Source organism: Tiliqua scincoides, chromosome 2, assembly GCF_035046505.1.
Source record: "Tiliqua scincoides isolate rTilSci1 chromosome 2, rTilSci1.hap2, whole genome shotgun sequence".
NCBI classification, from domain to species: Eukaryota; Metazoa; Chordata; class Lepidosauria; order Squamata; family Scincidae; genus Tiliqua; species Tiliqua scincoides.
In genome coordinates this window covers 260,962,961-260,990,904 of record NC_089822.1, presented here as the reverse complement: position 1 = coordinate 260,990,904, position 27,944 = coordinate 260,962,961, and the positions used below count along the sequence as shown (strand labels likewise).

The window sequence follows — 27,944 nt, the reverse complement described above, 5'->3', positions numbered from 1 at the left end:
AATTAACCTGTGATTGAGCAGACATGGATGCAGTCCAATCAACAGACCACATTCTGGAAAGTTCTGCAGGAGGATGGTGAAAATGTGAATTTCCTTGGTGAGGACCTGCTTTGCTCATTTCCAGTAAATCCTGTAAAAAATTGTACTTCTCACTTTTATAATTGGAGATATGTACCTATGTCTCCCTTGAAATAGTAAAACAAATGTACTTGACACACAAACTGTAGTGGAAATACATATTTAATCATACATGTTGTGACTATACTATTGAAAAAGTGATTGAGAAGTGAATGGAAATGTGGATGGTACAGCCAAGGGAATTTGTAGGCTACAGACTACTTTTTCTAGGGAACTGTCTTGCAATTTTCTTTCTGCTGGTTCTTTTTTCTCTGCCCTCTTGCACACCCCTATCTGCCTGCTACCAAAATTGTTAAGCATGGCAGCTTTTACCCCTTTCTGTACTGCAGCGGTGGCCAAGCCTACTCTTCTTTCATGGTGTCCTGTCACTGGGACACCACGCCACAGGCGTGCAAAACAGCCACCAGCACTTCCTTGAGATCTTGCATGATTTCGCCACAGCCAAGAAGGCAGCGCCTGGGAGAGCTGGGTAGAAGAGTCAGCTGGGGATATCACATGGCGCCCCTGTGAGTTTAGCCTGCATGGCAGAGGGTCAACATTAACAGGAAGTAAGAACTCCTGCTTCCTGTTAATGGTCAGTTTCCTCTTTGCAGCGTGCAGGCTCATTGCTTGCACACTCAGTCCATCAGTTTAGCAAAAAAGTGAAGTAAGAATCACTTGTGCTGCCAGCTTAGCTACAAGAATAAAAGGTACATGTAATCGGGGCACGGGGCCCCCCTACTTATATAGCGTTCTCCTGTATCTGCAATTTCTGATATTGGGGAGCTAGGAATGCATCCCCACGGATACCGGCACATATTTTTATAGTTCTTAGGGGGGAAAAACGCACTGGTGAGAAGCTTGTTTTTGTAACAAGGTTTTTTTCAAGAGACATTGTCTCAGGGCCCAATCCCATCCAACTTTCCAGCTTTGAAGAGGCCTATATGACCCATCACCACCACATTGGCGCTGCAAAGTTGTATAGGATTGGGCCCTGCGTACATCAGATCACAGCTGTGGTCAGCATTAGTGTTCGTATGATGTTAATCTGTCCAACATATCAGGATCTTCTTGTCTTATATGTTCCCTGAGGCACCCGGTGGGCCACTGTGTGATACAGGAAAGCTGGACTAGATGGGCCTTTCACCTTATCCAGTCGGGCTCTTCTTATGTTCTTATATCTCTGCATTTCTGTGTGCACGATTCCTCGAGAGCCCTGCTGGATAAGGGGATAACCTTACAAGAAGTTGCTGGATAACCTTGCAAGAGGTTTATCCGCCTTGCTTTATCCATTTAGGCTTTTTATTAGTTTTACTGGGGTAAAACCTCACAAATGTCTGAACTGTGGAAGAAACTTCTGTCAGAGATCACATTTGCTCAGGCATCAGAATGTTCATACTGGAGAGAAACCTCACAAATGTCGCAACTGTGGAAAAGGCTCCTCTCAGAGATTGAGTTTGTTAACCCATCAGAACATTCATACTGGTGAGAGCCCACACAAATGCTACAACTGTGGAAAAAGCTTCTCTCAGAAGACAAATGTATTAAGACATCAGGACATTCATACTGGGCCATATCACAAATGCCTCAAATGTGGATAAAGCTTCTCTCTGAGATCATATTTATTGAAACATCAGAATATTCATATTGGGGAAAAACCTCACAAATGCCCCGAATGTGGAAAAGGCTTCTCTTGGAGATCACATTTGCTTAGGCATCAGAATGTTCATACTGGAGAGAAACCTCATAAATGTCGCAACTGTGGAAAAGGCTCCTCTCAGAGATTGAGTTTGTTAACCCATCAGAACATTCATACTGGTGAGAAACCCCACAAATACCACAACTGTGGAAAAAGCTTCTCTCAGAAGACAAATTTATTAAGACATCAGAACATTCATACTAAGGGAAATTGTATTACTGTCCTAGGGGTGGGAAAAGCTTGGTTGAGAAATGAATACTAATTACCAGGTGGCTAATGTTTTTGGGTAAATAGACTGAAGGTCCAGTGTTTTCTCAAACTATGTTTTTAGTAGTTTTGCCTTGTTTGTAACAACTTTTTTGGCTTATGCTGCACTCATTTAAGGAGAGTTAGAGGGAAGGAACTTTGGTGAGCCCACTGCTGTGTAACTATCAGTATGTATTTATTGGCTGACAAATGTGCAGTCACATGACTTGGATTACGCAAAGTCCTCAGGGCTATACAGAGCTCCACACCTCACCCTGTGACTACCAGCTGTGGAATAAATGATTTGGTTAACCAAGATTGGGATCATTAGAAAAGGTATTAAGAACAAAACGCCTAATATTATAATGCCATTGTACAAATCGATGGTAAGGCCACACCTGGAGTATTGCTTCCAGTTCTGGTTGCCACATCTCAAAAAGGACATGGTGGAAATGGAAAAGATGCAAAAGAGAGTGACTAAGATGATTACTGGGCTGGGGCACCTTCCTTATGAGGAAGGGCTACGGCATTTGGGCCTCTTCAGCCTAGAAAAGAGGCGAATGAGGGGGAACATGATTGAGACATACAAAATTATGCACGGGAAGGATAGAGTGAATAGAGAGATGCTCTTTACACTCTCACATAACAGCAGAACCAGGGGACATCCACTAAAATTGAGTGTTGGGAGAGTTAGGACAGACAAAAGAAAATATTCCTTCACTCAGCGTGTGATTGGTGTGTGGAACTCCTTGCCACAGGATGTGGTGACAGCATCTGTCCTAAATGCCTTTAAAAGAATTGGACAAGTTTCTGGAAGAAAAATCCATTACGGGTTACAAGACATGATGTGTATGTGCAACGTCCTGATTTTAGAAATGGGCTATATCAGAATGCCAGATGCAAGGGAGGGCACCAGGATGCAGGTCTCTTGTTATCTGGTGTGCTCCCTGGGGCATTTGGTGGGCCGCTGTGAGATACAGGAAGCTGGACTAGATGGGCCTATGGCCTGACTCAGTGGGGCTGTTCTTATGTTCCTAAGATGTGCATGCTGGCTTTTCTGGTAGAATTTATACAATTTACATGTTCCCTGAATGAGCTAAAGCAGGAGGGAACCCAGCAAGAAGGAGGTGGAAAAAGTGCACTGAACAAAGCATGCTCCCAGTCCTTCCCTCTGCCTTCTACAATGAGAAGAGAATTTGATGAATAGAGAGAATTCCCAGCAGGCAAGACTAATGGCCATTCTTTATGTCCTTGTTAAGGATGAGAGAGAATTTTACTTTCCTCACTAAGACAGAGTAGCAGCGGGCAGCTTATCTTAAGGCAGAGGCATTCCGGCGAAGGAATAAACACAGATAGTCTGAGTTTCAACACTAAGTTTGTATTTTATTGTGTACAGGATCAAGCAGATATGAAGAGGAAAGCTCTGAAAGTGGAAGAAAATTCTCTTGGTGAGAGAAGGATATGGCCCATTGGGCAACTCCTGGAGATGGGATCCCTCTAGCAGTCCGATCTTATGGTTTCCCCCGCTCAAGTATACAGCTGCACCAAAATGGGCTGCACGCTATGGTGGTGGTGGGGTGATCAGAAGTCTTTGGAGGGGGTCTGTAATCCCCTCAACCAACAATGGGGACATGCACCAGCTCTTTAGGTGGTGCAAGTTGGAGGAGACAAAGAGGCCCTGTTGGCAGTGGAGGGGATGGCATCCAACGCAAGTCAGCCATGCTGGATACCGCCCACTCCCGCCTCCGATATGCCTCCCCTTTCTGCCCTTTCCCCTACCCATTCCACCCACCCTGCCAACTCACCTCTTTGCTCCTTCTTTGCTCCTCTGCCATGCACGGTGCCTCTGCGTCATTCCTGATTGCCAGGAAGTGCATTCCACTGTGGAAAGTGACATTAGAATTGGGCTGTCTCTCAACTGTGGGAAGTGTTTTGGTCAGAAGGCTATACCATTGAAACATTTGCCTAACAGGCACCCAGGATAAGAACTGTCGCTCTGCTATGATATTTCCTGAAATGCCACGTTAGTAGGCTACCTAAGGATGCTTTCAAGCACAGTCCTCTGCTCTGCCAGCTAAGCTCTCATATTGCACTGTAGCACTTCTTGCTGGCTCTCCCAGATGCCCTAGAGCAGTGGTTCTCAAACTGTGGGTCTGGACCCACTTGGTGGGTCACGATCTGATTTCTGATGGGTTGCGAGAAGCTGGCGGAAGCCATCTTGGAAGATGGCAAAAGACCTAGGCGGCGCCATTTTGGAAGTGAGCAAAACCTGGGCGTCGCCATTTTAAGCTACATAACTAAGAGCGGCTTGCACATGAGCAAAGAAAGCAGCATGCTGCTTTTCCCCAGAAAGGGTGCTGCTGCCTTCCAGCTGGACCTCCCTCTGCACTTGGAGGCTTCCCTCAGGGGGGCCAGTCGCGGAGTGCAGGCTTGGATTGCAGGCAAAGAAGAGCCAGCCAGGCTTCTCCCCACCAGCCTTTGTCAGCTTGGCTGCCTTGACGGGATGGGCTGCCCTGGGGTGTTTTATTTTTTGCTTGATAGCAATGGTAGCCAGGGCAGGGAGAATTGGAAGAAGCTGCTGAGTTGGAATGCTGTCTCTTGTCATTTACAGTTTGAGTTTCTAGACAAGAACTTCCTGTCAGATGACATCACTTCCAACTCTGACATCACAGTGATGTCACTTCCTGTTTGATGATGTCATTTCTGGCTATGACATCACTTCCAGGTTTCTGACGTCACTTCAGCAATAGCGAGATGCTGTTATCACTTCCTGTGGCAAGGAGTTCCATAGACTGGAACCTCTGCAGCGCCTGGAACTATTTATGCTTTGAACATGTGCTTTGACAACCAGAAGCAGCAGAGCAGGAGGAAGAAGACCAGCAAGGAAGGACTTCTTGGGGGGCAGGATGATGGGGATCAACTCAGCCCGGCTGCACGGGACGTAGGGGGGCTGCGGGGAGGGAGGACCCCCAAGTCTCCGCATCCTCCTCCAAGGAGTCCGGGAAGGACGAGGCTGGAGGGAGGGCTGCTCAGGGCTGCTGGGGGAGGGCAGGAGGGAAAGGGTTAACCGTGGGAAACTGGAGCAGGGGCGGGGATGCTGGTGGGGACGCCTCTTGAAGGGGAGGGGAGGAGGGGAGGGGAGGGAGGCGCAGGAAGGGGAGGGCTCTGAGGAGGGACGGAGGTTTTTCCGGCCGCTGCCTGGCCGGAGACGGGAGGCTGTTGGTGAGTCCCGCAGAGCAGAGCAGAGCAGAGCAGAGCAGAGCGGAGGGTGCAGCCCGGGAGAGCGACCCGCAGCTCAGCCCCGCCGGGCTCTGGGCTCCCCGCGCGGGCGGTGGGAGGCTGCAGGCGGGGACCCCGCAGGAGGCTCAGCGCAGCCGGATCGGGGCTGAAGGGGTCGCGTGGAAGGTCTGTGGGATGCACAGCCCGGCAAGGAGGGGGGTGGGGGGGCTTGGCAAGGGGGAACCAGGATGCGGGTTGTGTCTTGAGGTCTCCCTGAAGCATCTTTTGGACCACGTGAGTCTCACTGTGAGATGCAGGAGGCTGGACTAGACGGGCCCTTGGCCTGATCCTGCAGAGCTCTTCTTATGACCCCACCACAGATAAAGGGATGGGAGAGCAGGTGGAAAATAAATGCGGAAAGTGCTCCCAGGTGGTCTGCATCCAAGAGCAGGACTTTTAAGTCTGACTGAGAATCCACTTTCCCCACCCACATTGCCACCTTTTTCTCTGGCATGACTCTTGTGCCCGTTCCTGGCAGGCAGAAATTCAACAGATCTACAATTTCTCAGCTTGGTACAACACTGATCTGAAAAGATCACTTGTTCTCTCCCCCTTTAAGGTCCCCTTGAGGTGTCTGTCCCAAATACAGGCACCTTTTCTGCCCTTTGTGTTCCACTGTGTCTGTGTCTCTGGCTCAGGAAGAAACCCCCATTTCAGCTCAGGGATACCTCCAGGGAAAGGCCTTGGATTGCTGGCAGCCTCTGACATTTGCATCTCTTTTGTCACCAGGTGAAACCCATCAACCCTGAGCCAATGTAATAAGAGCTGCCAGGAGGAAGTGACTGGATCATCCTCTCCTCAGTTCTTCTAGGAAGATCTGGGGTTTGAGAGCAAAGTGTTTGCCTGAGGCCATCCTAAGGTCTCCATTTTGCAGGAGTGGAATCAGAAAGAAAGCCATGAATGGGCAAACAAGTGGAGGTCCAGAGGAAAGAGCAGAAGGAACAGAAGTCTCGATCAGAGATCAGCCTGAATCTCTGAGGAAGCCACAGCAGGGCCAAGAGGAGCCAGGCAGGGGGATGCAGCAGTGCTGGGAAGCCCAATGGCAGCAGTTCCTCCAGACCCTGCAGGATTCTCAACCTGCATGGGGCAGCTCCCAGCAGTCAGAGGCCACACCCTGGGATGATGCCAAGGCCTTCCTGGCCTCCTTTGAGCAAGTGGCTGCAGCCTGTCGGTGGCCCAGAGGAGAGTGGGTGGCTCGGCTGCTGCCTGCCCTGAGTGGAGAAGCCCAGCAGGCCTTCAGCCTCCTTGCAGCCAGAGACAAGGGGGACTATGGGAAAGTGAAGGCTGCTGTCTTGAGAGGTGAAGCCCTGACAAGGGAGAAGCAGCGCCAGCACTTCCGGCAGTTCTGCTGCCTGGAGCTGGAAGACCCGCGAAGGATGTACAGCCAAGTCCAGGAGCTTTGCTGCAAGTGGCTGAAGCCAGAGAGGCACACGAAGGAGCAGATCCTGGAGCTGCTGATCCTAGAGCAGTTTCTGGCCAGTCTGCCGGCAGACATCCAAAGCTGGGTCCGGGCAGGAGGACCGGCCGGCTGTGCCCAGGCTGTGGCCCTGCTGGAGGATTTCCTGATGAGCCGGAGAGAGGCTGAGGCAGGGATGTGGCAGGTGAGGTCTTAGAGTTTAATTCCATGCTTGTGAACCAGGCACAGAATATGGAGTGTGTTGTTTGGAGCACCTGCCAATCTTCTGCTGAAACTGGAGAGAAGGAATGCAGTTAGGAAAGCCCAAAATGGAACTGACAATCCTCGACCCACTGAAAATCCTTCCCAGTTAAAGATGAAAATGATGCTCAGGCATCTTGAAATCTGTGTACCACTACAGTTGTTTTCATACACATTTAAGTGTATGGAAATGTATGCATTAGATACAGATGTGCCTCTTTGCCTGTGTCTTTCAGCACAAAGGGCAGAAAATCCCCAGGCAAAGCTTTCTTCAAACATAGTTAGAGAGCACTGAACCTGCCATGTCAGACTTCACAGCCCCGGCGGTAGAGATGGGGAAAAAACACCTGGCCACCTTATGTGGTCCTCTCAGCTATGTAGTTTCGTCAGCCACAGGAGGCCTAGAAAGATGCATAGAGCTTTATTTCGGAGAAACCACATCTGGAATTAGGTACCAAATGGAATAGGATGTAAGGGAGCCGGATGGGCCTCTTTGTCTTACTTTCTGTTCTGAGTAAGAGTTTCTTCTCTGCTTCAGGAACCGTCGCAAGAGTGGCCTGTGGGTCTCCTTGACGCAAAGGAGGAAGATGTGGTGCAGAGGGAGATCTCCAAAGAACATGCAGAGATATTCAGGGACACCAAGCAGAATGTCAAAGAGGAGGTTGTCTTGCCTGGTAAGGATTCAGCTTCCACAATCAGGGTCACAGAACGTAAAGGGAGGGTAACGGTTCTGTCACTTTAGTGAGCATCCATGCGGAAGAGGGAGTTGGGGGGGGGTTGGGGTTTCTGCCCCAGTTATCCCTTCTGCTCACCCTCCATTTGCCAGGTCTGGGGCTCTCCAAGTGTATTAGTGGTCAGGGCAGAGGGAATTTCAGTAAGGGCAGCATTCATTGCTCCTGGAATGACTGAGCTCCTGAACCAAAGTTTTGCTTGAACACAGCTGTTCATGGGACCAGAATTTGGCCTGCTTTGCCTCTGGCCACCTCTAAGAATGAACAGAGGGGAATCAACCATAAAACATCCCTTCTGTCACTCACAGGACTTGAAATTGCACGTTCAGCCGCGGTGCTTCTTGAAGAACAGGACATGGGTGAAGAAGATATGAGGAAGGCTCTTGATGTCCAAGTGGAGCAGGTTGGTTTGTGCAGGGCCTGGACATACACACAGTGACAGTCCATGTTTTTCTGCTGGAGGTAACCAGGGCCGATCCCTCATGGGGCCCACTGAGGGGTTAGCCTCAGGTAAGAGAGAGGTGGGTGGCATCTCCCTCCTTCCATCCACTTGCCTTTACTGCCTCTTGTGTGTTGTCCACTCCATATCCCTCTTCTTTTTCAAGTTGAGGGCGTGGGAGGGGCAGAATGTGTCACATGGCCAGTCATGAAGGGACAGCATTTGCCACACGTCCTTGGGGGCCAGAATGTCCTTGGCAGGCCTTGGGCAGAGCTCTGATTTTCTGGACTCTGCCCCTGGGAAATCTTTGTCTGTTCAAGGAAGTGCCTCTTGATGTCAGAGAAGTACCCAAGTTGCCGTTCTTTGCTGTGCTGTATGTTGCATCTGTTAGGGTCTGTTGGATCCTGTTTCTGGTGAACATGTACACAGGTGTCAGTGTGCACCTGTAGACATTTAAGGCACCATGTGATGCACAGAGTCCCATTCTGAACTCTCAGTAAGATACTGGTACTCTTTGTAAGATGCCGACTGTGTTTGTTCTTTGCATTAAAATCAGTATGTATGACTGCACACAGCCCTGTAAAATATATTCCATAATGATTTATTAATAGAGGTTTGATTACACATAAGCAAAAGGCATTAAGTAATTGTGAGACAAACGTACAACACACAGCAGCCTGAAATCAAAGCTGGCTTCCAGTTTTAAAGCTGGCTTCCTGTCTCTCCGCTGATTAATACAAACATTTGAGAGAAGGCTAGGTGCCCCAGGCTAGTATTTATTTATGTATCTATTTACTTAAGAACATAAACATAAGAACATAAGAACAGCCCCACTGGATCAGGCCATAGGCCCATCTAGTCCAGCTTCCTGTATCTCACAGCGGCCCACCAAATGCCCCAGGGAGCACACCAGATAACAAGAGACCTCATCCTGGTGCCCTCCCCTACATCTGGCATTCTGACTTAACCCATTTCTAAAATCAGGAGGTTGCGCATACACATCATGGCTTGTACCCCATAATGGATTTTTCCTCCAGAAATTTGTCCAATCCCCTTTTAAAGGCGTCTAGGCTAGACGCCAGCACCACATCCTGTGGCAAGGAGTTCCACAGACCGACCACACGCTGAGTAAAGAAATATTTTCTTTTGTCTGTCCTAACCTGCCCAACACTCAATTTTAGTGGATGTCCCCTGGTTCTGGTATTATGTGAGAGTGTAAAGAGCATCTCCCTATCCACTCTGTCCATTCCCTGCATAATTTTGTATGTCTCAATCATGTCCCCCCTCAAGCGTCTCTTTTCTAGGCTGAAGAGGCCCAAACGCCGTAGCCTTTCCTCATAAGGAAGGCGCCCCAGCCCCGTAATCATCCTAGTCGCTCTCTTTTGCACCTTTTCCATTTCCACTATGTCTTTTTTGAGATGCGGCGACCAGAACTGGACACAGTACTCCAGGTGTGGCCTTACCATAGATTTGTACAACGGCATTATAATACTAGCCGTTTTGTTCTCAATACCATTCCTAATGATCCCAAGCATAGAATTGGCCTTCTTCACTGCCGCCGCACATTGGGTCGACACTTTCATCGACCTGTCCACCACCACCCCAAGATCTCTCTCCTGATCTGTCACAGACAGCTCAGAACCCATCAGCCTATATCTAAAGTTTTGATTTTTTGCCCCAATGTGCATGACTTTACACTTACTGACATTGAAGCGCATCTGCCATTTTGCTGCCCATTCTGCCAGTCTGGAGAGATCCTTCTGGAGCTCCTCACAATCACTTCTGGTCTTCACCACTCGGAAAAGTTTGGTGTCGTCTGCAAACTTAGCCACTTCACTGCTCAACCCTGTCTCCAGGTCATTTATGAAGAGGTTGAAAAGCACCGGTCCCAGGACAGATCCTTGGGGCACACCGCTTTTCACCTCTCTCCATTGTGAAAATTGCCCATTGACACCCACTCTCTGCTTCCTGGCCTCCAACCAGTTCTCAATCCATGAGAGGACCTGTCCTCTAATTCCCTGACTGTGGAGTTTTTTCAGTAGCCTTTGGTGAGGGACCGTGTCAAACGCCTTCTGAAAGTCCAGATATATAATGTCCACGGGTTGTCCCGCATCCACATGCCTGTTGACCTTTTCAAAGAATTCTATAAGGTTCGTGAGGCAAGACTTACCCTTACAGAAGCCATGCTGACTCTCCCTCAGTAAGGCCTGTTAGTCTATGTGTTTTGAGATCCTATCTTTGATGAGGCATTCTACCATCTTACCCGGTATGGATGTTAGGCTGACCGGCCTATTGTTTCCCGGGTCCCCCCTCTTTCCCTTTTTAAAAATAGGCGTGACATTTGCTATCCAATCTTCTGGCACCGTGGCTGTTTTGAGGGACAAGTTGCATACCTTAGTCAAGAGATCTGCAACTTCATTCTTCAATTCCTTAATAACCCTTGGGTGGATGCCATCAGGGCCCGGTGACTTATTGATCTTTAATTTATCAATGAGGTCTGAAACATCTTCTCTTTTAACCTCTATCTGACTTAACTCCTCGGTCAGGAGGGGCCGTTCGGGCAGAGGTATCTGCCCGAGGTCTTCTGCCGTGAAGACAGATGCAAAGAACTCATTTAATTTCTCTGCCATCTCTAAGTCTCCTTTTATCTCCCCTTTCCCTCCCTCACCATCCAGAGGGCCAACCGCTTCTCTGGCGGGTTTCCTGCTTCTAACATATTTGAAGAAGCTTTTATTATTCCCCTTAATGTTGCTGGCCATGCGTTCCTCATAGTCTCTCTTGGCCTCCCATATCACCTTCTTACATTTCTTTTGCCACAGTTCATGTTCTTTTTTATTCTCCTCATTAGGGCAAGACTTCCATTTACGGAAGGAAGCTTCCTTGCCCTTCACAGCCTCTCTAACTTGGCTGGTTAGCCATGCGGGCACCCTCCTGGATTTAGTGGAACCCTTCTTTCTTTGCGGTATACACCTCTGCTGGGCCTCTATTACTGTTGTTTTAAGCAGCCTCCATGCACTCTGGAGAGATTGGACTCTTTTTACCCTCCCTTTCAACCTCCTTCTAACCATCCTCCTCATTTGAGGGAAGTCCGCCCGTCGGAAGTCAAGGGTTTTTGTTAGAGATTTGCCTGGTATTCTTCCCCCAACGTGCACGTCAAAATGGATCGCAGCATGATCACTGTTCCCCAATGTCTCAGTAACGTTTACATCTCTAACCAGGTCCTGCGTACCGCACAATATTAAATCCAGAGTCACCTGTCCTCTGGTGGGCTCCGTGACTAGCTGCTCTAAGCCACAGTCATTTAGCACGTCAAGAAATCCGGTTTCCTTATCGTGACCAGAACACAAATTGACCCAGTCAATATGAGGATAATTGAAGTCCCCCATGATTACAACCCTGTCCCTCCTTGTCACCTCCCTGATCTGTTTCCTCATTTCAAGGTCCCCATCCGATTTCTGGTCTGGAGGACGATAGCACGCCCCCAGTATTACATCGCTGTACAAGCCTGGTAATTTAACCCACAGAGATTCTACGGTGGAGTCGGACCCACCTTCAATCTCTACTTTGCTGGATTCTATCCCTTCCTTAACATAAAGGGCCACCCCACCTCCAACACGCCCCTGCCTGTCCCTCCTGTAGAGTGTATAGCCCGGGATTGCGGTATCCCACTGATTCTCCGCATTCCACCAGGTTTCCGTTATGCCCACTATGTCAGTATTTTCCTTGAAGAATATATGTACTTCATTTGTACCCCACCTTTCTCCCCAAAGCGACCCAAGGCGGCTTACAGCAAAAATTAAAAACACAATTAATAACACGTATTAAAAACAAGATACAAAACACATTAACAGCAAGACATTCTGAAAAACAGTGATCAGATATAAAGGTGTAAAAGGAGCAGACAGCAGCAGTTTATAAAAAAGGCCCAAGCCTGTAACCTGGTGTTAAATGTGTAAGAGATGTAAAAGATGTTTAAAAGGCCAGGAACTCAGTGTAAAAAGAAATGTCTTCAGGGCCCTCAGGAATGTTTCAAGAGTGGGAGCAGTTTGTAAATCAAGGGGGAGGGAGTTCCATAGTGTTGGTGCCACTACAGAGAAGGCCCTGTTCCTTGCCACTGCCCCATGTACCTTCCTGGGCAGTAGCGCTTGTGGAAAGGCCTTCTCCGATGACCTACGGCAGGGGTCGGCAACCTGCGGCTCTAGAGCCGCATGTGGCTCTTTCAGCTATCTGCTGCGGCTCCTCCTGGTGAAAGTGGCAAAGGGGTTAACAGGAGGCACCTGTGTTGGGAGGGCAGGCTGCCTCCCTCCGCCCCCTGAGCTCACTGTCCTCCTCTCCACCCCCACCTGCCCCACATTGGTTTCCCTTTAAAGCTCCCTGTTTTTCCCTTCCCCAACTCTCCAGCAGGCTCAGCCAATCAGCATCCAGCAGGCTCCTGGCTTTTTCTGTTGGAATGGCTCAGGGCCCTTCACTGGCTGACCACCAGCCAATCCTGAGCTGCCCTCACCCATTGCAAGCCCTTGCAGCCCGCCTTTCCTTGAGCAGGTCCCCACTCAGTGCAAGGAGAGGCTTTTCCTCCACAGCAGAGGAGACATCCTGTGTGTCTACTCACTAGTAAGCCCCATTACAGCAGATGAAGCTTACTCCCAGGAAAGGGTGCCTGGGATGGCAGCCTTGGAGCCTGCTCAAGGCCAAGCACAAGGACAGGTGAGTGGGAGCCCACGCAGGCCTGTTCCAGAGTAAGCCCCTATGTAGTCCCTGGGCTACTCCCAGGAAGGTGTGGAGGGCTGTAGCCTCAGCCCCCTCCTGTGCAGGTCTACTCACAAGTAGTCAGTGAGTCTTCCTCCCAGGAAAGTGTGGAGAGGACTGCAACCTGAGAGCTCCAACCAACTTGTCTACTCAGCAGTCCCATTGTAGCCAATGGGGCTTACTCCCAGGATAGTGGGGAGAGGGTTGCAGCCTGAGTGAGGGAGGGCAGGCAGGCAGGCAGGGCAGAAGCTGGCCTGTGGCTGCCCCCCCCTTTTTTCTCTTCCCCACCTCTGGAGTCTGTGTCCTTTTTTCCTGCCAGTAGGGTGCCTCTGGAAGATGGGGGGAGTTCTTTAGTATCCATGTAAGATAAGCAGATGTCATAACTGCCATATGTACTGGAAGAGCTGGTGAGGAGGTAGATGTGGTGTCAGCAGTGGCCCCTTTAAGGGTAAGGCCTGGGCATCCAGCAGAGTGTGCTGCACAGCTGCAGCCACTTGAAGGCAATAGGGTCCTCAGGGATATAACCTGCACTTGAGGAAGGGGGTGTGGAAGGAGTGCAGGTTGGAGAGGAGACTGACTGGGCTTATTGACTTTGACTTGGATACTCTGACTGATTTGACTGACTTACTTAGGAATCTGACCTTGGACTGTGACTTGGCTTATTGTCTTTGGACTCTGCCCTGGATACTCTGACTGACTTTATGACTAACTGCTGGAGACACTGGAGTTTGAAGTGTGGCTGCTGTGCCCAAGACCTGCTGAGGACCAGGGGGCTGCTGTAGTGGCGGGAGGCTGCTGGCAGGAGAGAGGACCTCTGCAGGTTGAGCAGGCGAGCTACCCTGGAGGTGGGGTCCAGCAGGACTACAGGGCAGAACCAGGGTCATTTGTTGGGGGAAAGAAGGGGAGCTCATTTGCTTAAAGTGGGCATAATTCTCCAGGCAGAGAATGGCCTTGGAATCAGGCAAAATACCATAGAGGACCAGGCGTCTGAAAACACAGGACAAGAATGTATGATAAAACTAACTAAAAGCTACAAGAGGGGGCTACATTATAAAAATGGGACCTATAAGAGCATAAAGGTAAAAAAAACTATATATGTAGTATTATCTTCATTTTAGATGTCAAAAGGGTTTTGTGGCTCCTCAGGTTTTTTTCCTCCAGAAAACGGGTCCAAATGGCTCTTCGAGTGTTTAAGGTTGCCGACCTCTGACCTAAGGGGACCAGCCGGATAGTATGGGAGTAGGAGGTCTCTAAGATACCCTGGCCCAGCACAGTATAGGGCTGTAAAGGTCAAAACCAGCACCTTGATTTGGGCCCGGAAACAAATGGGCAGCCAGTGCAGCTGCTGGAGAAGCGACCCAACTACCTACCTCCAGTAACTGCACTGGCCGCCACATTCTTCACTAATTGCAGTTTGCAATTAAGTTTGCAATTAAGGGCAGCCCCACACAGAGCATGTTACAATAGTCTAACCTCAATGTCACTGTGGCATGGGTCACTGTGGCCAGGTCTGCACAATCCAAGTACAGCCGCACCTGGCGAACCAGCCAGAGCTGAGCAAAGGCCCCCTGGCCACAGCTGCCCCCTGAGAATCCAGCAGCGGCTGTGAGTCCAGACGGACCCCCAAGCCACCACCCCTTCCTGCTGAGAGGTCCTTCTTATTCCTTAGAAGATGTTGTTAGCCAGCCAGATGAGCAAGATCCAGACTCCTCCAGAAACCCATCTCAATCTCTGGGTGTTCTGCAAGATTCCCAGTCCAAGCTCCACCTGGAGAATTATGCCCACATTTAGCTAATGAGCTCCCCTTCTTGCCTCAAAAAATGGCCCTAGTTGTGCCTTGCAGTCCTGCTGGACCCCACCTCCAGGGTAGCTCGCCTGTTCAACCTGCAGAGGTCCTCTCTCCTGCCAGCAGTCTCCCACCACTACAGCAGCCCCTTGGTCCTCAGCAGGTCTTGAGCACAGCAGCCACACACCAAACTCCAGTGTCTCCAGCAGTCTGTTCCAGCACTCTCCAAAGTCCATCCACCCATCAGTTCCTCAGTCCATTAATCCAGTCTCCCCTTCCTCAAACTTTCCTCCTTCTCCTACCCACACCAAACTGTCCCTTCAGCAGGTGCTTTTATGCCTGAGAGCCTTATTGCCTTCAGTGGCTGCAGCTGTGCAGCACACCCTTTGCTGAAAGCCCAGGCCTTAACTCTTAAACATTTTACACAACTTTCTACCTCCTCACCAGATCTTCTGCTATTCCACTACACTGGGCTATTCACAGTCACCTGCTCTCACCCCATCCCAGCCAGAGAATCTCAGGTGAATGCAATCTTAGTGTAATTAGCACATCCATCTGCACCTAGTTGTACTGGACTTCTTAAATTGGTCCTCTTAGCCACTAAGAAGCAAGAATAACCTTTCCACCTCCAAATTAGCAAGATTCTCTCCAGCTGTGAAAGGAGGGCTGCAAGTTCCAAACAGGAAGTGGACATGCCTGGATTTTGACCCAGACTTCACACCCTGGTTCCATTTTTCTCCCAGCAAAGTGTCTTTCAGGTTTCAGGGCCCACCTGGGATATAAGCAGCTGGCAGGAATGGGTGTGTGAGGGGGGCAAGAATGTGTTTAGCCCCCTCCTGCAGCTTGCCTCCTTGGTATAAAGCTTTCATCCTGTCTCCCATTCACTTATGAATCTTGAGAAGCCATCTAGATTCTCACACACAGGTCCACATTTTACAAGTATGTCCGCAGTACTTACAACATACATAGGCTCCAACGTACATACAGGCCCACTCCCCATAGCTAGCTCAGCTGTCCCTGCACACCATGGTCCATTCCTTGAAGTGTGCACATATACAATTTTTGAAAGCTGAGTCTACCTGAAGTCTTCTGGACTATGGAGTTAAAAGGGCATGAAGTCACACCTGTGAATTAACCCCATTCCTTGTACAGCACAGTCTGAAGTGGGTGGTGGAATGTTTTCCTATGTCCTGCAGGCAATGAACCCCAGGAAGACGGATGTGCCTTTCCACGTGGTTGAGCAGACGCCGATGCAGTCCCGCCAACAGACCACATTCTGGAAAGTTCTGCAGGAGGATGGTGAGAATGTGGATTTCCTGGGTAAGGATCTGCTCTGCTCCACTCCAGTAAATCCTGTTAAAAACCGCACATCACACTTTTATAATTTGAGATATGCCCATTTATTTACTGTTTGAAAGGGGATCTATGTACATAACACACCATGAATGACAGAAATACTGTATGTTTTTAATCATGCATGTTGTGGCTAAAATATTGAGAAAGTGATCAGGAAGTGAATGGAAATATGGATGGACGGGCTGCAGCCAGGAAATTTGTAGCCTCCAGCAGTTCCTTCTTTTTGGGGAGCTGGTGCTTTCTTTCTCTGCCCTCACCCCTCAGGCGCACCCCTTTTTTGCCTCTTCCAAAATTGTTGAGCATGGCAGCCTTTGCCCCTTTCTGTAGTACAGTGGTTCCCAGACATACCCTGAACACTGTGCCCTTCTTTGATGGCGCCCTGTCCTGGTGGCACCACACCACAGAAGGATGAGATGGCCGCCACCATGTCCTTGAGATTGTGCGTGGGGCTTCCCCAGCCTTCCTGATGCCTTTGAAAAGCATAAAATGTCACTTTCAATCTTATGACAAAACAGATAATCAGTTATCTGCGCGGGGTACATAATGCGAGATCTTGGTGATGGGGCTCAAGTCTAAACCCAGAATTCATGTCTGATTCATATTTTATACAATATCTTTAATTTGGTCTGTGCATAAAACACAGTTTGTGATTTTATTTCTTAAGGCAAAAATGTAAAAAAAAAAAATTCCTCTTGGCGCTCAGAAAAGTTCGATACTTGGAAATTCCAGATAAGGGATGACCCACCTGTAGTTCTTTGGGTGAAGGAGTTCTGGTGTGAGGCTTCGTTCCTAATGGAATGTTTTTTCAGGAGGAAATGGACTTTGGGCCCAATCCTATCCAAATTTCCAGGGCTCATGCAGCCCCCAGGTCAGGGAACAAAATTTACCTTCAGGAGTCATTTTTGACTGCCCCCCCCCCCATTGGCATGGCTGCATCAGTATTGGAATGTTGGAAAGGACTGAACCCTGATTTCACATTCATGGTCAACATTAGTCAACGTCACTCGTACGTTGTTTCATTTACGTATTTTAAAACTTACATCTAATTGATTTACCATAAGTAGAAAAAAGAATGTGAAACACAAAGAAAAGGCTCCAAGAATGCTTTTCTTATTGAAAAGTAAGATAATGAATGTTTGCTTGTTTCTCTCTCTTTGCATCTCAAAGTTGACCTGGCCCCCCATCCAGTGAAAAAGGAAGAGATGTTTGTCCCAGATCCTGTGCAAAGTCCGAGATTCCCAGACCAGGACTCAGATAAGGAGTTACAGGAACCAAGGAAGAGCTTCTCTCAGAGATCAAATTTATTAAGATATCAGCTGGTTGACACAGGAAAGAAACCACACCAATGTCCCGAGTGTGGAAAAAGCTTCGCTCAGAGATCAAATTTGTTAAGACATCAGAACATTCATACTGGAGAGAAACCTCACAGTTGTCCCAAATGTGGAAAAAGCTTCTCTCAGAGATCACATTTGTTAAACCATCAGTACATTCATACTGGGGAGAAACCTCACACATGCCCCAAATGTGGAGAAAGTTTTTCTCGGAAATCACATTTGCTTAGGCATCAGAATGTTCATTTTGGAGAGAAACCTCACAAGTGTCATGACTGTGGTAAAAGCTTCACTCGGAGATCACATTTGTTAAGCCATCAGTACATTCATACTGGGGAGAAACCTCACAAATGCCCCAAATGTGGAGAAAGTTTTTCTCAGAAATCACAATTGCTCAGGCATCAGAATGTTCATACTGGAGAGAAACCTCACAAGTGTCCCGACTGTAGAAAAAGCTTCTCTCAGAGATCACAATTGTTAAAGCATCAGAACATTCATACTAGAGAGAAACCTCACAGGTGTCCTGACTGTGGGAAAAAATTCACTTGGAGATCAAATTTCTTAAGGCATCAGATGATCCACACAGGAAAGAAACCCCCACAAATGCCCTGTCTGCGGGAAAAAAATTCTCTCTGAGATTAACTTTAGTTAGACAACAGATCATTCATACTGGAGAGAAACCTCACAAGTGTCCTGACTGTGGTAGAAGCTTCTTTTGGAGATCACATTTGTTAAGGCATCAGAATATTCGTACTGGAGAGAAACCTCACAGGTGTCCTGACTGTGGTAAAAGCTTTCTTTTGTAGTGCCAGATCTTTGCAGAGAGTTGCACCTGGGAGACACTTCTGCTGCACATCCACCCAGAAGGCTCTGTGTTCTGATTTCCGGGGGCATGGCAGAGAGCAGTTGACTGGCAGGACTCTGGAAAGATCAGTTATGACGAAAGGAAGCTGTGGCATGAAATGGTAAAGCTTCACCCCCCCCCCCCCCGCACCATGCCTGAGATGATTATGCAGCTGCACCAGGTCCTGCCTTCGGACCAGAGTTTGGCATCCCCTTGCTAGGGAATTGCAAACTGGAAGAATTTTTTCAGAACAAATGAGCCTTTTTGGGGCCCTGACTGGTGCTCCTTCTTTAGAGGGGAAAGGCCTTCCTTCTGCCTGGGTTCCTGTATGTTGTCCTGTCCTGCAGTGTGGCAGGTACAAATTCAATAGACCAGGCAGAAGAGTGGATCATGCCAACTGAAATGATCTTGTCATTTGCCAAGCAAGACTTACGGGGAAGTCAGGCTGTGAACATTTGCTGCTGTTCATTGCATCTTGTGGGGGGAGAACTATAGTAACTTATGACTCAGTCCTACCTGGACCTTGTGCTGCTGGAACTTGTGCTCTCTGGCAGAGCAAGGCCCTTTGTGGCAGCCCTAAAACCAGGACCCCAAGGGAGAAGCAGGCTGGAGGGGATAGGTCTCAGCAGCCAAAGCGCACACTGGATCCTATTTTCCATTCTTCAGTCCACCCCACCCCCTTTTTTCCCTGGACTATGCAGCCAGTGTGTCTGACCACACAGAAAGGCTCCCAGGAGGCCTACCCAGAGGTAAGTAAAAATATTTTTTATTTTCTTGGGTTCACCTTCTGGTCAACCTGCCCCCCTCCCCACTAACAATTGGATGCAGCATGTGCTCCTTCATCAGTGGTGAGGGGATTAGTATTGGGCTGTTAGCTGTTCAGGGGGAGACTGCACTGACCCACAGAAGGGGGGGGGCAAGAAGACTCCATAGCAGCTGGACCAGGAACCTCAACCTTCCTTTTTGCCCTCCAGCCAGCACTCCCGAATGGAAGTCATGCAGTCATCCATGAGGGCTTCTTCCAGAGGGGCCTGAACTAAGCTCCACCCAGAGGTTCTGCTTCCAAGAAATGAGCTGTAGCCAAGAAAGGCCAACCCAACATGACCCCCCTTGTTCCTTATGGCAAGAGCATCAGGAGTCTGCACATGACAGCTTATCCAAAGTCACTCCAGAGCCTCCTCCCAGCCAGCAGTTGTGAGAGGACATCACAGGGGGGTCCCAAACAACTTGCTTTCAGACCTCTCTGCTCTCTCCATCTTCAGTTGCCTACACCGCAGGGTCGTTGTAAGGCTTTCTCTGCCTCTCTCAGCTGGGAAGTTGTGTGCCAATAACTCTGAATATGGTCACCTTTCCATTCATAAGCCTGACAGTAAGAAGAGCAGATTGAGGGGGATGATTTGTGGACACTTCTGTGTCAGCCCCAAAAGTGTGTAGTTTGTCAATGTGTTGCTTCAACATTGGGGTTCTATCCTGCATTGTATCTGTCTTCTGAATTACTTACTTAGGTCCCAATCCTGTCCAATTTTCCAGCGCCAGTGCAGCTGCAATGCAGGCCCTTGGCATCAGAACACGTTACCTTCTGGAGGCCTCCCTAAATACCCTCCCACCACTGGATGCAGCGCACACCGCATTGGCACGGCTATACCAATGTTGGAAAGTTGGATAGGATTGGGCCCTTAGCCTTCCCTTTCAACCGCCTTCTAACCAGCCTCCTCATTTGAGGGAAGTCCGCTCATCGGAAGTCAAGGGTTTTTGTGACAGATTTGCCTGGTATTCTTCTCCCAATGTGCATCTAGAAATGGATTGCAGCATGATCACTGTTCCCCAGTGGCTCAGTAACCGACATCGCTAAGGGACCTCTTTCTTGGGTGTTTTTGGGGGGCTGCATTCATTGAATCGGGACCACTCTGGTGTGTTTGGATTCCTCTCAGCCTGCCCTTTCCAATGGACTAAGACAAGTTTGCCTGCTCGTGAGTAAATGGAAATAAATGGCTCAGTTTCACTTTGCTCCATGCATTTTTGTTTTCTGGTTTTTTGGTCATAACTTTTGATAAAAAGGAGATATTTCTCTCCATTTTAAAAATGGCATTCTACTGTAAATTCCACACTGAATGGTATATAACATGATGGTATTGTTCCTAAAAATTGCGATTTTAGCGAATTTGGTCACTTCTGGTGTCACCCCGTCCCCAAGGCGGGTACGTGGGGTGGACTGCCCCCACTGCCTTCACTAGCTATGCCACTGAGATTGTATACTCTGTAGTGTGTTGTTTGAGTACTTCTTTCCTTTGGTGGGCAGCCTTTTGGGGTTGTTAGCCACGACCATTCTAGCAAAGAGGGATGTATTCGATGACTGCAGTAGACCCACAGCCCAATCCTGTGAGCTTTCCTGGAATGTGAGCAATATGCTTTATGGTGGTCACCAAGTGCAATCCACCAAGTACATCTGCTTGGACTGCCCAGCATATTTACTTGTCCCCCCACACTGCCTCCATTCTCCTGAGAATTGCAGTTCTGGATGACTCTGGAGGGTCCGTCTAGTCCAGCACTGTCTTCCTACAAGGGACAGCCAGGTGCTTCCAGGAACCCCTGAGCAAGGGAACAGTCTGCTGTGCATCTGCTACTCTGCATCTGAACATGGAGGTTCTGTTTAGGCAGCGAGTTCAATTGCTCTTTACAATGATCCATGAATCCATTTTTAAAGCCATCGGAAGCTGTGACCACCCTTACATTTCATGCGAGGGTAGAGGCCTCCAAAGTTTGGTCTGCAGTGCAACCGCATAATCGCCTTGGGAATGGTGGCGGCAAAACCTTACCCTCTGCACCACAGCCTCCTTTTGCCATGCCAGATCTTTGCAGGCAGTCATGCCCGGCAAGGCTCTGAAGGCTTGCCCCAGAAGGCTCTGGGGGGAGGGGGGGGAGAAGCTGACCCATGTGACTGCAAAGATTGGGTATGGCAAACTGGAAACACATTTTCAGAACCAATTAGCCTTTCTGTGGTCCTGTCTGGTGCTCCTACTTTGTGGGGTGGGGGTGAGGGGGATGCCTTCCTTTTGCCCAGGTTCCTGTGTGTTGTCCTGTCCTACAGTGTGGCAGGTACAAAATCAACAGGTGAGGCATCCACCAGGCGGAAGAGTGGATCATGCCATCTGAATGGAGATCTTGTTGCCATTTGTCAAGCGAGGTGCAAGTCAGGGTGCAAACATTTGCTGCTGTTATTTGTGTCTTGGGGGGAGAGAATGATAAAAACTTATGACTCAGTCCCATCTGGGCCTTGCACTGCTGGAACCTGTGGTCTGTCAGCACAAGGCTGCATCTGGCAGCACAAAAGCCAGGACACCATCGCTGGCCAGGAGTGCAGAGGGCAGGCCAGCAGCTGTGGGAAGGCCTGGCACTGTCTGCAAATTGGCAGAAGGTGTGGGGAGGGGAGGGTTGTTCTGGAGCAAGGGCTGGAGGGGGTGGGTTGCCATGGCCAAAGTGCACACTGGATCCTGTTCCCCATTTTTCAGCCCCCCCTTTCCTTGAACTATGCAACGGGTGTGCATCTGAGGAGACAGAAGGGCCACCAGGAGGCCTATCCAGAAGCAATATTTTTTTCTCTGGTTCACCTTCTGGTCAACCTCCCACCCCCAACCATTGAGTGTGGCGTGTTCTTCATCAGTGGTGAGGGGGATAGGACTGTGCTTTTAGCTGTTCAGAGGGAAGCTGCACTGACTCACAGGAGAAGGAAGGTGGACAAGAAGACTTTGTAACAACTGGTTCAGGGACCTCAACCTTCCTTTTTGCCCTCCAGCCTGCAGTCCTGAGTGGAAGTCCTTCAGTCACCCATGAGGGCTCCTTCTTGGCCTGAACTAAGCTCCACACAGAGGATCTGGTTCCACGAAATGAGCTGAAGCCAAGAATGGCCAAGAGTCACAACCCCACATGACCCCCTTGTTCCTTATGGCAAGAGCATTAGGAGTCTGCACATAGCAGGTTAAGCAAAGTCACTCCAGAGCCTCCTCCCAGCCTGCAGTGGTGCAATGACCACACATGGGGGTCCCAAACAACTTGCTCTTAGTCCTCCCCTCCTCTCCATCTTCAGTGGGCTACATTGCAGGGTCATCATAAAGCTTTCTCCCTCAGCCGGGAAACTGTGGTGCCAATAGCCCTGGATAGTGTCACCTCTCCATTCATAAACCTGTGTGTCACGAGAGTGGTTAGAGAGGGCTTGATCTGGGGACACTTCTGCATCAGCCCAAGAAGTCTGTAGTTCCTTTGTCAATGGGCTGCTTCCATATTGAGCTTCTATCCTGCACTGCATCTGTCATTTGAATCACTTAGCCTTTGTCTTAATGGTCAAGACCTGTTATAACTTGAGTTATTCTAACTTGGCTGGGGTGGGTGTGTGCTACAAAGTCTTCTTGCCCCCCCCCCCTCCTATAAGTCAGTGCTTAATTCATGCTTACTTTTGCCCATCCTAAAATCCCACCTTTGCTAATGGGGAAAAGTGATCTCTAAAGTTATTCTCCTGTCCAGGGTTGCTTTTCAGACAACTGAGGTGGGTGACCCCGGCTAATCCTTCAGAGCAGGACTGAGAGCAGCTGACCTTGAATTAAATCTCCTAGGCAGGAGTCTTGTCTCAATCCTTACAAAGAAGGGAGGATTTGAAACCTCTGCAGAGCCTGCAATTATTTATGCTTTAGGCCAAGATAGGGAAACTCTGGCCCGTGGGCCATTTGTGGCCCTTGGGGACACCCAATCCGGCCCCCAGTCTCCAATGAGTCTCTGGCTCATCAGAGACTGTTGGACCCCATGCTGGCCCACAGCTGCCAGTCACAACTGCCAGATGTGAGCTGGGGGCCAAGTTAGAGCAAGGCCTTTTATAGTCTCCATCTTTCTGCTTTTTTTCTGGGCATTATTTTAATCCCCTCCCCCGCCATTGCCTCTGAACAATTTATGCCTCCATGTGTTTCTGGCGTGGTCTGTATGTTTTCACTGTGCAAGTGATGTGTGGCAAACAGTTCATAGTTCTCATGTGGTTCTACACGTGTGTATTACTGTTCTCAAGTGCATTATAAATAAGTAAAATTCATTCATTCCTATAAGTTCCTTCTCTCATGTATTTATTTATGTAAATTTATTCAAATTTGAAATGTAAATTGATTCTTTTTTTCTGGCCCCCCACACAATGTCAGAGAGTTGATGTGGCCCTCCTGCCAAAATGTTTGCCCACCCCTGATTTAGACATATTTAGACCCTGCCCTTCTATGCAAGGATTCAGTGTTGAAAACCACATTCACACAAGACAGTGCTTTGAGACAAGCAGAAGCAGCAGAGCAGGAGGAAGGAGCCCCAGCAAAGGAGGACTTCTTGGGGGCCTGGATGATGGAGATCAGCCCTGCCCGGGTGCAGGGGAGGCAGGAGGGCTGCAGGGAGGGAGGACTCTGAAGTCTCTGCATCTTCCTCCAAGGAGTCTGGGATGGGTGAGGCTGGAGGAGAGGGAAGCCCTTAGAAGGAATATCAAGGCAATTTTTTTAAATACCAAAAGGCAAATCATGAGCTCATTTTTGAACACAAAAAGAAAACTGTGTTTGCATTTTGTTTTCATCACATTCTAGGGAGGGGGGGGCAAAAACCATATTCATCTGCTGCATCAAACACCACAAAGAATGTTGTGGTGATATGCTGTAGCAGAGGTTGCCACTGATTATAGCCCACTTTGTCAGGTGCCACGCACCCCCAGCACTTGGTATTCGTATCTCCTTCTTGAGGATTTGTTTTGTGTGCAGCTTCCTGCAGCCAAATCAGACCATCAATCCCATTTTGAGCTCCAAACCAGCCACTCTGACCAGCAGCAGCTGTCCCAGTCCTCAGTCCAAACTGTCCTATATGCCCTGGCCCCTGCGTCTGGCCTGGATGCCTTTAAAAGGGGATTGGATAAGTTTCTGAAAGAAAAATCCATTATGGGTTACAAGCCGTGATGTGTATGTGCAACCTCCTCATTTTAGAAATGGGCTATGTCAGAATGCCAGATGCAAGGGAGGGCACCAGGATGAGGTCTCTTGTTATCTGGTGTGCTCCCTGGGGCATTTGGTGGGCCACTGTGAGATACAGGAAGCTGGGCTAGATGGGTCTATGGCCTGAACCAGTGGGGCTGTTCTTATGTTCTTATGATCCTTTCAACTGGAGAAAATGTAAAGTGTGGCAGTGCAGGGACTGAGGGAAGCAATAGGAAAGTGCAATGCTGCCTGACAACAAAGTAGACCATTGATCCCTCTAGCTCAGAGATATTCAACTGGTGTGCCATGGCATTTTAGTGTGCTGTGAAAGGTCCACAAGTGTGCCACGGGAGTTTGGAGCACAAAATTGAAAATCGATGAAAAACTCTTCCACGTTCTGCGTCTGTTTCGAGGACAACTGTCTGTAGTAGTGAATTATCTGGTCCCTCTTCCTCCTCTGCTGGCAGAGTGGTGAAGGATGAATAATTCGTTACTACAGACAATGGCCTTTGAAGCAGAGCCACAGAACACAGAAGAGTCTCCCAGAGGCTGGAAGTGACATCACAAGTGGTAAAGACCATAGAGAAGACCATAGACGTCATTGTGCTTTGAGAACAAGGAAATTGCTGTTCTAGCTCCATACTGTCTAACAGAGACTGACAGATTTCCATTAGGATTTCCTGATTATTTCCACCAGGAACTGCCCATGCCATATCTAGAGACAGAAGTTGAGTCTTCTGCAGGGAAAGGTAGATGTTCTACCACCAAGCTACAGTTCTATTCCTTTGTCAGGAAATAAGTCAACCTTTCTGGTTGCTTTTATTACTGCTTGCATTTTTATTTTGCCACCAAGACAGTTTACAATGGTTCCCGCTCCATTTTGTTCTCACAACAATCCTGCGAGGTAGATCGGGTTGAGAAACAGTGACTTGCCCAAGGCCACCTTCTGATGACCATGAGGCTCAGTTGGTACTACACATCCCCACGCAGCCACAAGTGCATGACTCTGGGTAAGCCACTCTCTCTCTGCATAACCTCTCTCACAAGGCTGTTGTGAGGATGCTGGAGGGGAAGAACTTGTTTGCCATCCTGTGCTTGTCCGAAGAAGAGCAGGATGGCATGTAAATAAGAATAATGGCTGAGCAGAGCTTTGAGACCCATAAGAACATAAGAACAGCCCCACTGGATCAGGCCATAGGCCCATCGTCCAGCTTCCTGTATCTTACAGCGGCCCACCAAATGCCCCAGGGAGCACACCAGATAACAAGAGACCTCATCCTGGTGCCCTCCCTTGCATCTGGCATTCTGACATAACACATTTCTAAAATCAGGAGGTTGCGCATACACATCATAGCTTGTACCCCATAATGGATTTTTCCTCCAGAAACTTGTCCAATCCCCTTTTAAAGGCGTCTAGGCTAGACGCCATCACCACATCCTGTGGCAAGGAGTTCCACAGACCGACCACACGCTGAGTAAAGAAATATTTTCTTTTGTCTGTCCTAACCCTCCCAACACTCAATTTTAGTGGATGTCCCCTGGTTCTGGTGAGAGTGTAAAGAGCATCTCTCTATCCACTCTGTCCTTCCCATGCATAATTTTGTATGTCTCAATCATGTCCCCCCTCAGGCGTCTCTTTTCTAGGCTGAAGAAGCCCAAACGCCGTAGCCTTTCCTCATAAGGAAGGTGCCCCAGCCCCGTAATCATCCTAGTCGCTCTCTTTTGCACCTTTTCCATTTCCACTATGTCTTTTTTGAGATGCGGCGACCAGAACTGGACACAATACTCCAGGTGTGGCCTTACCATAGATTTGTACAACAGCATTATAATACTAGCCGTTTTGTTCTCAATACACTTCCTAATGATCCCAAGCATAGAATTGGCCTTCTTCACTGCCGCCGCACATTGGGTCGACACTTTCATTGACCTGTCCACCACCACCCCAAGATCTCTCTCCTGATCTGTCACAGACAGCTCAGAACCCATCAGCCTATATCTAAAGTTTTGATTTTTTGCCCCAATGTGCATGACTTTACACTTACTGACATTGAAGCGCATCTGCCATTTTGCTGCCCATTCTGCCAGTCTGGAGAAATCCTTCTGGAGCTCCTCACAATCATTTCTGGTCTTCACCACTCGGAAAAGTTTGGTGTCGTCTGCAAACTTAGCCACTTCACTGCTCAACCCTGTCTCCAGGTCATTTATGAAGAGGTTGAAAAGCACCGGTCCCAGGACAGATCCTTGGGGCACACCGCTTTTCACCTCTCTCCATTGTGAAAATTGCCCATTGACACCCACTCTTTACTTCCTGGCCTCCAACCAGTTCTCAATCCACGAGAGGACCTGTCCTCTAATTCCCTGACTGTGGAGTTTTTTCAGTAGCCTTTGGTGAGGGACCGTGTCAAACGCCTTCTGAAAGTCCAGATATATAATGTCCACAGGTTCTCCCGCATCCACATGCCTGTTGACCTTTTCAAAGAATTCTATAAGGTTCGTGAGGCAAGACTTACCCTTACAGAAGCCATGCTGACTCTCCGTCAGCAAGGCCTGTTCGTCTATGTGTTTTGAGATCCTATCTTTGATGAGGCATTCCACCATCTTACCCGGTATGGAGGTTAGGCTGACCGGCCTATAGTTTCCCGGGTCCCCCCTCTTTCCCTTTTTAAAAATAGGCGTGACATTTGCTATCCTCCAATCTTCTGGCACCATGGCCGTTTTGAGGGACAAGTTGCATACCTTAGTCAAGAGGTCTGCAACTTCATTCTTCAATTCCTTAATAACCCTTGGGTGGATGCCATCAGGGCCCGGTGACTTATTGATCTTTAATTTATCAATGAGGTCTGAAACATCTTCTCTTTTAACCTCTATCTTACTTAACTCCTCGGTCAGGAGGGGCCGTTCGGGCAGCGGTATCTGCCCGAGGTCTTCTGCCCTGAAGACAGATGCAAAGAACTCATTTAATTTCTCTGCCATCTCTAAGTCTCCTTTTATCTCCCCTTTCCCTCCCTCACCATCCAGAGGGCCAACCGCTTCTCTGGCGGGTTTCCTGCTTCTAACATATTTGAAGAAGCTTTTATTATTCCCCTTAATGTTGCTGGCCATGCGTTCCTCATAGTCTCGCTTGGCCTCCAGTATCACCTTCTTACATTTCTTTTGCCACAGTTTATGTTCCTCTTTATTCTCCTCATTAGGGCAAGACTTCCATTTATGGAAGGAAGCTTCCTTGCCCTTCACAGCCTCTCTAACTTGGCTGGTTAGCCATGCGGGCACCCTCCTGGATTTAGTGGAACCCTTCTTTCTTTGTGGTATACACCTCTGCTGGGCCTCTATTACTGTTGTTTTAAGCAGCCTCCATGCACTCTGGAGAGATTGGACTCTTTTACCCTCCCTTTCAACCTCCTTCTAACCAGCCTCCTCATTTGAGGGAAGTCCGCCCGTCGGAAGTCAAGGGTTTTTGTTAGAGATTTGCCTGGTATTCTTCCCCCAACGTGCACATCAAAACGGATCGCAGCATGATCACTGTTCCCCAATGGCTCAGTAACGTTTACATCTCTAACCAGGTCCTGCGTACCGCACAATATTAAATCCAGAGTCACCTGTCGTCTGGTGGGCTCCGTGACTAGCTGATCTAAGCCACAGTCATTTAGCACGTCAAGAAATCCGGTTTCCTTATCGTGACCAGAACACGAATTGACCCAGTCAATATGAGGATAATTGAAGTCCCCCATGATT

The 27,944-nt window shown here is 48.8% G+C and overlaps 2 protein-coding genes across 5 annotated transcripts in view; both read left to right on the top strand.

Annotated features, from left to right (window-relative positions):
- LOC136639120 (zinc finger protein RFP-like) overlaps positions 1–27,944 on the top strand; it is a 573,475-nt gene that overhangs the window by 58,163 nt on the left and 487,368 nt on the right. The gene's annotated exons all lie outside the window — the stretch shown is intronic.
- LOC136640406 (zinc finger and SCAN domain-containing protein 30-like) lies at positions 5,220–20,444 on the top strand. 4 transcript variants are annotated; one of them, XR_010793785.1, is made up of 7 exons: positions 5,220–5,284; positions 6,071–6,942; positions 7,537–7,672; positions 8,038–8,132; positions 15,897–16,020; positions 17,224–18,352; positions 19,206–20,444. XR_010793785.1 is itself a non-coding variant. In XM_066615521.1 (6 exons), exons 2-6 carry the CDS (start codon positions 6,238–6,240, stop codon positions 18,021–18,023), a joined length of 1,860 nt encoding a protein of 619 aa, XP_066471618.1. In that variant the 5' UTR covers positions 5,220–5,284; positions 6,071–6,237; the 3' UTR covers positions 18,024–20,444. The 4 variants fall into 4 exon arrangements, 2 of the variants coding, with proteins under 2 accessions (XP_066471618.1, XP_066471619.1); XR_010793784.1 differs by having other exon boundaries at positions 17,224–18,980; XM_066615521.1 differs by having other exon boundaries at positions 17,224–20,444.

Excerpts from the sequence above, each read along its gene's own strand:
- LOC136640406 (XM_066615521.1), top strand. The coding sequence starts at position 6,238 with ATGAATGGGCAAACAAGTGGAGGTCCAGAGGAAAGAGCAGAAGGAACA. Across the intron at positions 7,673-8,037 it reads AGAGGAGGTTGTCTTGCCTG|GACTTGAAATTGCACGTTCA; the intron begins GTAAGGATTCAG and ends TGTCACTCACAG. Across the intron at positions 16,021-17,223 it reads TGAGAATGTGGATTTCCTGG|TTGACCTGGCCCCCCATCCA; the intron begins GTAAGGATCTGC and ends TGCATCTCAAAG.